The sequence below is a fragment of the Glandiceps talaboti genome, chromosome 3 (genome assembly GCF_964340395.1).
Source record: "Glandiceps talaboti chromosome 3, keGlaTala1.1, whole genome shotgun sequence".
Taxonomy (NCBI): Eukaryota; Metazoa; Hemichordata; class Enteropneusta; family Spengelidae; genus Glandiceps; species Glandiceps talaboti.
Window position 1 is genome coordinate 23,295,146 of NC_135551.1, and position 13,357 is coordinate 23,308,502.

The 13,357-nt window shown below is 38.4% G+C and overlaps 1 protein-coding gene across 1 annotated transcript in view; it reads left to right on the plus strand.

The window, feature by feature from the left end:
* Window positions 1-13,357, plus strand: part of LOC144433232 (PR domain zinc finger protein 13-like) — a 33,350-nt gene that overhangs the window by 19,875 nt on the left and 118 nt on the right. The window contains 1 exon segment of the mRNA XM_078121541.1: window positions 12,010-13,357. This exon segment is cut by the window's right edge and continues 118 nt beyond it. Coding sequence (XP_077977667.1) covers window positions 12,010-13,357 — 1,348 coding nt within the window.

The window sequence follows — 13,357 nt, forward strand, 5'->3', positions numbered from 1 at the left end:
CATTTTTTAAAATTTACTGTTATATTTATTTTAAAAAATTAGCAACTTTTTGTGAATGTAAAAGATATATCATAAACTCGTTCAGCTTATTATGTAGTAATTTGAGCACATGTGTTGGAAATGACGAGTCTCTTCAGTTAAATAAAAACCCTGTCATTTTTTACTAGAATACCCGGATGTTACCAGCACTTTACCAGTATGTGCAACAGGTAAAAAGGCTACTTGCGATCAAATGGATGGGGACTGGCCCAGAAGTCCAAACTGTGAAAAAGTTTGAATAATTAATTCAACTACATTGAAAAATGTTCGGTAATCCTCGGAAAAATCTTAAAAATTTAAATACCCGTTCTCCGGACATGTATAATGTATGTGAGTAAACTGCATGTGCTTACCTGGAATGTGAGCTAAGATCAACGTACGGATCAATAGCGGAGGTAGTGAAAAACCATTCATACTATTCCTAGGGGCTATGTTTGAGAACCCGGTGAAAGATTATTGAATAGTTATACCTGTTTTCAGTGGCGCAAAATTCCCATGCATTGTATTGTTAGCTAGTCCAATTATTGGCTAAGTATTTCTAGAAATCAATACCCGAACTGACTGGTCTTTGTCTGTGTTCCCCGGTGAATGCTCTGTCGTTCTATTCTGTTATTCGTTAGATCGATGCTATAAGTTTTGGCCATAGTTTGTTTGGAATTTAGGGCACAGTATTATATTCATCACAATCAATGCCAATTTTAGTATTATAACCAAAAAACAAAACGACTATGATAAAAATATACATTAACACCATATTTTAAAGCTTCCCGCACCCTGACTATAAACTATCGCGCCTGCATTAATTAGATGTTGGCCATTATCGAACCCGCCTCCCCTCAGCCCCTCGCCGAAACACATTGTTACACCCGCCGATATAGTAGGCCTGTTACTGACTTAGATATGTATTAGTTAATAATACAGAATCCGGAGAAACAATACATGTTAATTGATAGAGATATTGGATAGCAATTTGGAAACACCAACTTATGCTTATGATCTCGTAAGAACACCCTCTCCTTTACTTTCCTTTTGAAAGCTGTTAATTAACTCGCTAAAATGATGTAGCGTTTTGTGTTTTGGAATCTTTTAAAATCGTTTTCAGAGTTCAATATTCACCGGTGACGTGGAACCTGCAATATACGGCATCTTATTGATCCTACGAGGGGAAATCTTTACTGTGGCGCTAGAGAATTTATGTTATCCTCGGATCAAAACAAACCCATCCCGTTGTCTACTTAATTATACATAGTATTTGTCCTACAGAGTCCGGTACCAGTAGCTTCGATCCCAATCTGCTTCTACAGCAAAGAAAATTGTAACCTCGATCGATTTCCAGATAATTATGTGTGGAATGCACTTGATGAGGATCTTAAAGATGCATTTTGGTCAAGCTCTTATATCCTTCTTTTTCTTCGTCGTTACTTTTTAAAAGTAAAAAAAATTGGTACTCATTTCTAATATGAAATATTTCTGTGCCGCAATTTGAATTTTAACTCCACATTATTTTTTAGATAGTGACATTATCATACCAACTGTTTTGTTTCCCACATGTGTACACAATCCTTAAAGTATTTTCAAAAGATACCCGAAAACAGTTTTTTTCACTAAATCTGACGTCGGAAATTGAAAACAGTTTATCCGAGATATGAAAAAAACACCTAGATATGACATAATTAAATATTGATAGTAATATAAGTTGGATAGATTATGTGGTAAAGTGTGCGAAATTTGGCGGGATGAGACTCGAAGTATTATATCGGGATGATCGGGGGGATATAACAATAGACAACCACGGCTTCGGCATTTCTTTAGTTGCCATTTCGACGTTGTATTAATATAAATTAATCATAGAAATATTGGCACATGTTCCATTAAACAAACAAAACAAAAAGTTCTTCATAATCTTTCAACGCTAAGAAATCCGGGGAAATTAAAAGTTGGTGATTCGCAGTCTCTCGCTATCGTCATTACAATTGAAATATAACGACATTCGTCGATGGCATTACTATACCACTGAATAAATAAAATCTGAACCAGCAGATATGTTGCTCGATGGACCGTACACAAAATCTTGCTCTATTGTCTTTGATGCGACATAGTGATACATGTGTGTACTGTGTAAAGAAATGTATTATGTTAAAAGCTAAACAAAGGGGATTAACATTTCTAAAGAGATATGCAAATAACCCTCATATATGTACAAGAGCGGTTTCACCCGAACGACCACTGTTATCTTTGAGTCTAGTTATCCTCACACCCTCCCCCCACAACGTCACTACTGATCGACGCGACGTGACCGTGACATCACCAGTTTCCACAGCGACTTCGGCAAACTTGTATTTAACATCCCTTGAACGTACACGTAAGTAGTTTCCCTTCCTATCTTAATTTTCCGTGCGTTTTATAAAAATCAAGGTAAGACATTTTGAACACGTTCATAGTGTCACTGTGTATGTGTACATGTATATGCACTGTCCGCTGCGAAAAGTGGCACAACTTTCCAATATTTATCGTTCAACGTGGAAGAATACCAGAAACGCATGTTATATATAACCAATGTTGGACCAGAGTGCAAACACTCATTATTTTCCATGTTGAACAACTTGTTTCGTTATCACCTCTTCCCTGAGAAAATTATTTTTATCGGATGGGCGGACAAAGGGATCACTATCACTTTATAGATATACACTCTATGAATACATTCAACGAGAAATGTTATGGCTTTTGCAATAAAACACACACGTTTGGCATAGGTTATCCCATCGACAAGTTCATGAACAGGACGACTTTACCGTCGATTAATTAGGCAACTCTTTTGTTGATTCGTCGGTATTTTTTCCAAGTAAAAGAAAAACGCCACGTGCGGAACTTAGTCGTATTCCAAGCATTCTTTGTTGGCGATACAGAAGAACTTCATTTATTATTCTTTGTAAGACCAATTATTGTGTTCTATTGGTTTACAAATACGGGTTAGATCATGAAACACGGAACAATATTAGAGTTTGACCCCCAGTATTATTCATTTTGAAAGACACGAACACAAACAACTTGAACAATTTCACCGAAGACTTTGAGCAATCAGCGTCATCATAGTCACCATCCCCATCATCACCATCATAACTCTCCTCCTCCTCCTCCTAATCATAATCATCATCGTCGTCTTTGTCGTCGTCGTCGTCGTCGTCGTCGTCGTCGTCACCACCACCACCACCACCACCACCACCATCTTCACAATCATCATCATCATCATCATCATCATCATCATCATCATCATCATCATCATCATCATCATCATCATCGTCACCACCACCACCACCACCACCACCACCACCACCACCACCACCACCACCTCCACCCCCACCCCCACCACCCCAACCACCACCACCCCACCACCACCATCATCACCATCATCAATAGGAGAGTAACCATAGTTCGGCATAACAGCGCTTCTGACCGATCGAAAGTTGTACAGTTATTACTAACATAACCAATTTACAATTGTGGTTGTTTCATGCACGTGATTGTATTCAATATACAGACAAGGTCTGGGAAATGAAAACACTACGGAATTAATTTTTCCAATTATGGTTTTGAATATATAACTTGTGAATGAATTTACGTCAGTTTCCTAAATGGTTGTGGGTATGTCTTTATGTACTTTGAAAACGAAATACTGTTAGCCGGAATATCAACGTACTTCCACTCATTGCAACACGAATCGCGTTTAGGTATTCGCTTACAACGACCACTCTATCCCCGCTTGAGTTGTGATTGTACTCGATAAAATTCTCATTATGACAAAAAGATAAGGGTCCTGCCGTTGTAAATGTTGTCTTTGATACGCTATAGTAACCCACACCAATAAATTGGAGATGATATTTGGAGATCTACCTCCCTTTGTATACCAATCCACTAGTCTTTATAACACTTACCTGCAAAAAAGAAGGGCGGGGACGATTGGGTATGTGAGAAATGTTTCTTTCGGATGATCGACCTGATCCTGGCGTGAGCAAAAATTCCGTTAGGACAAATAGTAGTTTATTGTGCTCATTGTAGAAACTTACTTGAGCCTAATGAAATGCTTCGTTGGAGAAAATTGATACATTCCACGTATGAAATCGACAACAGAAAATTACACGCCAGAGATGTAGGTTTCGTTACATACACAATGGGAGACGACATTTGAAGGCCATGCCGATCATAATATCAATAATCCTGGACTGGAGAATAAGGGGTATTGTTCCCCCAAAGGACGAGTTTATTAGAGAAAATGACACAAGACAAGAGAAAAGTCACCCCAAATGTTCGTGTATATTTATTGAAGGTGGATTTCCCAGAGCATTGAACAATGAAAAAAATATGAACCCTGTGTTGGTTGCATGGTTACTGTACGTCATCCGTTTACCCGGCCGAACGCTTTTCTGTGTCGCGTTATGTTGAACGCTGCCATGTATTGGTGGGAAAATTTCACCAAATATAGAGAAACGAGACTCGCTAGCATTCTTTTGAAAAGAAGACCCAATGCACGATCTATTCACCCCGAAATTGTCAATATGTTGAAGTTGAGTTTGCGCACGCTTCACGGAAGAGTGGGAAAAAATGTTCGACGAACAAAGAAATTGTGATTTCATGGGGTTTCTCACCAGGACCCTTAAAATGCTAGTTTCCCACACCGAGCATCATTTTGGCTCGGAGAAGGAAGGGGAACACTTGTCTAAAGTGAGTGTTATTTAGCTGTGTTATATACGGTGAGTCGAAAGAGCTATTCGTCAGACCACACCATAAATTTGCCATATCCTATCTGAAGATTTTGACTTGTCTGTATTACTAAACATCCTTGGAGTCTTCTATTTTTGCTTAACCACAGAAAGTGATTCCTAAGACATTCACCACATCGCTCTTGTGGTTTTTTTTTCAGTGGATGCTATATTTAGAATGAGGAGGGCCACTCATCGCTATTTTGTAAGCCAGGTGATGAGACTTTTTTTTTTTTCTTTTTCTTTTTTTTTATCTAACACCCTTTTCTCTCTTATCACATCATACGTATGTCATCCTACTGTCACTGGCAATACGTTGAATGCCTTGACAGGCGGGCAGACTAACACATGATATTAATCTCTTTTTATGGGCATTGACCGTGATTAAGTGTAGAGAAATAGACATAAAACAATAAGAGTTTGACTGCGATGGAGTTAATTGTCGGCAGGTGGTTACAGTGGTTTCAGAAGATCCGCATCCCAAGCCTTAATTAAGTTAAGGGGAGTAAATTGTTTTGTCGTGAAAAGTATATCGCTATGGATGCAGATTGTACTGCAAACCAATTACCTCGGTTAACGTACCATAAGCTTTGCTCGTTTGGAATAGGCAATAGGGGTAGCAGTGGTCAAACTATTATGAAACACACAGCTAATGGTCGCCACGGCAATTCCCAAAATGATCATAAATGTTTTCTTGAGATGAAACATTGGAAGAATCTCCTTTCTTAGAAAAGGGTTCTCCCTCTTAAAGTGTCCGTGTGACAGCAAACGATTTAAGGAGATGTTTTCAAATGAAAAGAGACGTAACAACGCTTTAGAAATGAGACACGGGACATGTTCCTTTTGAAATGGACAATACTGTACATTTCATTTAGCTTTCGACTGGTGAATAAGTAGTGAGGGTAATCTAGGAAGACGGTGGAAACGTATTGGACGTCAAGCAAGCTTCGGTAAAGAGTCGTCTTGTATTTCTACTATCGGGCAGTGCTATGGAAGCATTCAACCCGCGTTCCGTTAAACTCTTGTAATGTCGAAGTAACGAAAGTTTTATTATATTAATCAAACAATGAAAGATACAACAACCCGTATAGTATGCCACGATTATCTTTTCTTTTTTTCAATAACCATATCTCATCATGTAGTCAATTTCAAGTAGTGAGCTGCCCGCAGCTTAACTGTTCTAATTTGGGTGTCTTGTTTTGTCCGTTTCAAAGCCTTTCGTTATCTATGTGTTCCTTTCATGTGTTAATTGACGGCCGACAAAAGACTTGTCGGGGGCTCAGCGCTAGATGTGTCTTGGTGATCCTCTTGTATGACTCGACTAGCAAATTACACCGACAAGGCGAAACACAGATTTTTTTTGTCGCAATCGGTGAAATCCGAAACTCAGATTCACCCTTTCAAATTCAGTTTTAATAGGTAGAGTATGGTCATTTTTCCAATCTCGGCCGATTAGAACTCCTCGAAAACTAGCTGAGAATTTGGACCGCCTTTTTAAATCACCCGTATTAAATTAATCTTTTTGACTAGACTTGGACGAACAATACGGTAAAAATGGCATTACGAACTTAAAGACTCTCGAATGTTTGGCATTGATTCAACACTTGTCATTATTTGATGAACCTGTATTAACATTGACTTGGAAAGAGATCCGTACCATAATCTGATCTACTTACAAACAAGACTTTCGACTTGAATGATGAATCATGGTACTTGTGAATTATTGCACAATCGTCCCCTTTTCTCTCTAACGAAGCCGTCCAGTCACTGGTTTCTTCTGGTGAATGTATCTTAAACAGGTGTCCAATCTCCCCCAAAATGGATCACATTCAAAAGGCAAAGCCGATTGAGCCAAAAGCTCTGAAAGAATCAGTGTAGCGTCCAAATCTTGGCAAAGTGTCACCGTTGTGCTGGTGACGTAAAAACAGTCAAATACTACAGATTTGCTTGATTGTTCTGGCACCTTGTATGGCAATACTTAAATTGATTTGTGGAAATTTCCCCACTGGACTTCCAATGCCTAAATTTACAATACACTTCTTTTTTCTTCACTGACTTCGCCATTCCATATTTCCCCGAACGATACAGAAGAAACGACGTGGGCTTTTTGATTGCATATTTAAGACAAATTACTTTTGAGAACGCACGACATTCTGAACATTTTTACCTTATAGTATTTCTTTATAGAACGAAAGAAAGTGTTGCCTTTTCGAGTGAAAGTCATATAGTATGAATAATTAAAACTACAGTTGGAAGATTGCTTTGGTTCAGAAACTCTATCAAACACATCGATAAAATGCCCAGACATTTTCAATCTGGACATAATGTCGATGTTTGCAGTACAGTATTATCAATACATCAAGAAATTTCATGGTAGCGATGTCTATTTCCCTCGCACGGTATTTTTTTTTTGGGGGGGAGGGGAAACTGAATTGAACTTATGGGGAGTTTTCTCATCCGGTATTACGCGCGCGCACACAGGTATGACAGTAGGTGTTGCAGCCTTAGAAAAATGCTCTAGTTGTAAATCATGCTTCGGAAATTAATTATATATATATATTTTTAAAGTTGTAATCATTGAGTAATAATCGGTAACGATGCAGAAACTTGTGGGCTTCCGTACTTTAGATTTTACGAGCACTAATTGTGTTGCAATCATCGCGCTGATCTTTGATTGAATAACTGTATTTTAAAATATTGCTTTTTAGTATACATACATGTATAGCCCATGTACGCTGAAGACAATCAGAAACTATATCAGGGCTCAAGTCCCAAACCGTACACTCATACACGCCAATGCCTGGGGATTATTCAACAGTAATAAGTCCTTCCTTCTATGCACCGAGACGATCAAATACTATATATTTATATTGAGTCAAGAAAGCAATTACTGCTTCGGCCACAGATGACAAAAAGCAAGACAGATAAATGGATAGTTTGGACAAGTAATCGAGTCTTTTCTAGCAAGCGTCAGGTGGATGCATGCAGTAGCCTTTCTGTTGGCAACAATACGACGTCTCCCCACACCAGATAGCTATTGTGTTTGCTCAGTTACTTCAACTTTGCAGAATGCGAGGTCAGACCGTCAATGCAAAGATGTCATTGTTGGTAAAACAACCGTGCTAGGAACTTAAGATAAAAACTTAACACCACTTCGAAATACTTTTTTTGACCACGGAACTAGGAGAATGAAGCAAAGAGATAGCACGTGCAGTTTTGAATGCGAATAAAACCGCCCGCTGTTCGTCGCAATGGTTGATAATGATAACGTCTACCGATTACCTAGTGTTGATTTCCTATCGACAGCTTCCTTCCAATGGCCCCAGGGCGATATTTTCCGCATCACTTCTCCGAATTCGTAAACCGCTACAGCTGAGATGAAGAATTGGTTCTTTAGGGCAACGAAACCAACTTCTGTTTAGACGTTATTTATTTTTTTGTTGGGGGCACAAAAAAGTGTGCTATCAGATGTCGGATTCACATTTGCCCGACCGTTACTACTAAATTACTACCTACATTCAATTGAAAGAATTTTTTTATTGAAATTATTGAGGGACTGACCAATTCCTTACAAACTTGAGTTAATCTGATTCGATTAAGACGCTTTAAACTTAAACAATCAGCAAAATTGATTCTTTTACTTGGCTGCCATCGATTAGAACTCTAGTAATTGAATTGGTGCATGGCCAGCCAATCACAAAATGCGTGTCTAGTGATGCGCGCGCAAATTGAAAATTGCAATGATGTCTGCATTCATCATGTAATTTCGTCGTATTTTAAGGCTGTCATTTCAACTTTAAAAGTGTTAATAGACCTAAAGTAAACTTATTCGTAACACAATATATCTACACCCCCTTAAGCACCATGAATGGCTGGAGCTCAATAAAGAACAAAAATATTTACAACGGGGAGGGAAATAAACAACCTTGTCAAAAACAAATGTCGTCATCAGAGGAATTTTAAGCAGTTTTACTTCGAAGGAATCTAAACGATTTATCGTAAACCTAGACAAGTAGTAACACGCCATTCCTTTCAAATTAAAGAAAATGACATATTCTTTTCCCACTACCTTCTGTGACATCAAGACCAATGGTTTATATTTGACAATGGTAACTATGGTTGGCAATGCGATGCATATTATTTTCCTACATCAATTTTTCTTTAAAGTAACGATTTCAAATACATATTTTTGACTTAACAATTATGAGTTTTATTTTTCTTGTCTGTATTCGTGGGAACTTTGTGGTAATGAGAAAAATAAGCGACAATTCAAAAAAAAATTGTTCATCAAATTTCAGTTTTGACTGCCGTTACGTACTTACCACATCTCTATGATTTACTTATAATAGAGTCCTGGCACGTGAGACAATTTAAGAAGAACAAAGAAAACTCGTAAATTAGATATGTCAATCACTTTTAATTATCTACGATGATGACCAGCATAAAGTCATGTAAATTTCAGCGCGGTGTCAATTAATTAAACGGTCCCCAGTGATTTAAGTATTTGGATTCAACTTTTGATTAGTTATCTGTGTCAAGTAGAAAAATATGAATGAAAATCGACCCCTATGTATGTATCGGAACGATAAAAAATAATCCACCAGTATACAAACAAGGATACGGGCCGGCGTCAATCGGTTCCGACCGATGGAATGCCCTTCAAGTTTCTCGTCCTCACTCTGACCATGTCGAAGAATCCTTTGTCTCAAAAAGTGTCGCACGCGCCGTAAAAATGTTTAGTACCGCGCTTTACGAGCGAGGTGAAAGCGTAGTCTATGGGGGTCTATTTGTGGTGTAGTTCATATACAGACATCATTATCATAATAAACTCCTACAATATGTTGTTAACGTTTTCATTTACTGATTATTTTAGAATGATATGAACGCTTCGTGAACCATAAAGGAATAAAGGAACGAACAAGCGAACGAAAACAAATCTCTGCCCGTAGTATGATAATTTTTTTTTAAAAATCCGTATTTTGGATATTCAATTAAAATTAGTTGCTACACCATTTCAAGATTAGTTATACATGTAAACTCCTTCCGTTTTCCCACTTCATTCGATCGTGTTTTTAATAACAACAATTTTTGGTTCTCGAAAAATTTCAATAATTATTAGAATTGAACATTTAGTATACTTACAGAGCCGAGAAGTATTGCAACTTTGAGCGGATCGGTGTATCGACGTTGCCGAGATACACAAGTATTGAGCGAAAGTTCTCTTATCGTATATATGTATATGTCTTTAGACGATTAACGGGTTCTCGTTATGTTATAGCAAACCTGTTAGACCAATATTTGTTTTACCGTACCAGGAAAATAGGGAATATTTGTTCTGTCACTCAATGGTTTAGAAAGTAAACAAAGCCCCACACGTTTTACAATGCGTGTCCCTATACCAAACAACGAGAAAGTGGAAAACGGTACATGTTAAATTTTAACTGGGAGGCTATTTGTCGATATCACTATGTCGATTTCCCGTATGTAACGAACATTTAATAATTGAACAAATATAGACTCAATTATCGAGGATAGAGAATACCTTTGGGCGAAGCTGTTTCGAATACACTGTATGTGTGTATATATATATTAAACATGTGGTCTTGTTGTTACACCTGGACGTTTCGCACGCTCATTATGCGAAACGAATAGGCAGTTAAAGACCCTCTTTGGCGATTTTAAAGACCGTTGAGTATTGACCAACTTGTTGAAAAAATCATCAACTAAATTCAACAACAATGAAGCGCTAAGAGGTTTAAGGGGGCTTTTGCAATTAGCAGCCTGGGTAAAGATGAATCGAATCTTGATCATTTGACTAACATCTAACATGTTCTATGTAATCGGTCATATCACTTACCATTAAAAAAGACGTCTTTCTGTTAAATACCGCCCCGAAACCAGATTAAAACATTTTAGTATCTCTCGTGCAAGTCCTCTTTTCTGGTACCGTCGGCACAAACTTCTTAAGGATTCGAAAAGAACTAATCTAGTCATTCTAATTCTAATTTTTTTTTTAAAACCGAAGACCTCGTGTATGTACATGTAAAATGTAATTGTTGTACTCTTGACAACGAGGTGTTGGGGTGGACTCGTCGGAGAGCATTCAATCTGTATGCTCAAATCTGTGTTCGCTTTCAACTTGAAGTGTTATGAGTCGAGCGTGTGTCGCACACTCTGAGAGGATAACAGAAACACCGTGACAAAAATAGGTAAAATATTTGCCGATATTTTAAACTAAGGTTTGTCATATTATCTGTAAATGAAAGTACATGTATATCGTATTCAGATTACGGTTTCTTCACATTTTTGACCGTCGTCGTGCAAACTCAAGTTCACTTCTTCTTACGAAAAAAATGTCAATAGTAGTAATAGTACAATAATGATTTTGCCTGGGAGGTGTTGCGAAATATATAAAAATGATAAAAATTATCGTTGCTGTTTGTTCATGATTTAACACTACTATTAATAGCTACTGAGAGTAATAAGAGATGTGCACCGTGCCGCACAATATTGTTGATACTACGTAGTTGTAATTTACCCTGCGTAACTCTGGCACGGGACTAACGAAGGCACATGTACACGACTGTAATTTAACCTACGTACCGAAGGTACATGACTGTAATTTAACCTACGTACCAAAGGTGCATGACTGTAATTTATAATTATCCTGCGCAACGAAGGCACAGGACTGTAATTTACCCTGCATGACGCACTAGACAAAAAAACCAACAACTTGCCTTGTGGGATTAATTGAACATGATACATTTGTAATACCAACTTAAACTCTGGATTGACTTGTGTTATCGTATTCAATTTTGTGATGGTTTTTATAATACAACGATATGAACAATTGTATTCCTGCTTTATAGTCACTTTGATGAACTGTTCGCGAATATTTTGGTAATTTTACGCCCTAGGCTTTATGAATATTTTTACCGCACATGCATGTATGTATGTATGTATGTATGTATGTATGTATGTATGTATGTATGTATGTATGTATGTATGTATGTATGTATGTATGTATGTATGTATGCATGCATGCATGCATGCATGTATGTATGTATGTTTGTTTGTTTGTTTGTCAATCTAGGCAGGTAGATATATAGATAGGGAGGGAAGGACTGCTAATCGAAACCATTTCATTTTAAGAGATTCACATTGATAATTATTTTTCTGACTAATCGTTCTGTTTTTCTTCTTTTCATTTTAGGTGATCATCGTTACGTATGCAATTATTGTTGGAAAGTATTTCGTTATCCAAACACACTCAAAGCACACATCAGATTTAAGTGTACCAAGAACAACGCTATCAACTCCTCTAGCAACGCAACTCATCACTCAAACGAAGCATCATCTCTTGTAACCACGGCAACCCACAGTCGACAGAGTGACAACGTCATGGGAACATCAGGAGGAAGTCATGCACACAATCGAGATGACGCAATAGTGTATCGTCGTCATAGTAACCCTAAAATCACACCCCATTTCAACTCTTCGCTACTGAGCCCAACTGTTAGATCTGCTTTCAGACCGCATGCGCAGTCAGCCTCAAGTTTACCAAAAGACCATCATCTGAGACAAGATAGTGATAGAGCCATTATAAGAAAAATCGAGCATCACCCTGTTACCTTGACAACGCCAGTAGTGACTAGTTGCCCTTCTATATCAAGCCATCACATCGGAACCAGTCTCCATGCGAACGGAGATATGAAAAAATTATTCACAACTCCGGCTTTTCCCGTGGATAAATCCGTCAGCTACACGAACGTGGGACAGTTACTCCCGTACCATATTCAAGAGAGGTCATTAAGTCATGGACATACACCCCACAAACCATACGAGAAAAGCTGTTGTCCACTCTATAGCCAGTCTACACACGTACACGGCAACTTGTCTTTCTCGGGAGGACTGGAGAGAAGTTTGGAGCATGCGCACTATACAGATTATCATCCGTCTTATCCGTTTTATCATCAACAAACATACGAGATGCACTCTCAGTCACTTCGAACCTACAATTCCGTACTGCCAGTGCACACAGGCGAATATTTGACGTCGAATTCACATTACTTGCCATATAAGGTACCATATCCTACCACCCTCAAATACCCCGAGCCTTTCAACTTCGTCACCCCGTCGGAGGAATACTCCAGATTCAAAATGTCCAGTATAGACAGTGAAATCGCTATGCACACTCAGCCTGTTCTTTTGAACGACCACCAGAGGGCACTTCAACAATCGTCCCTGAGCACCAACAAGAAGAAGGGACACCTGTGCATCTACTGCGGAAAGTTGTACTCTCGTAAATACGGACTGAAAATTCATCTACGTACGCACACGGGGTATAAACCTCTAAAGTGTAAGGTGTGCCTTCGTCCATTTGGTGATCCCAGTAATTTGAACAAACATATTCGTCTGCACGCAGAGGGTGAGACCCCATACAGGTGCGAATATTGCGGGAAGGTCCTCGTTCGCAGACGTGATCTAGATCGCCATATAAAATCCAGACATCCGAATGAAGCAAAGAAGAAAGAAGCCGAAGATGCTAAAACCAGTGACAG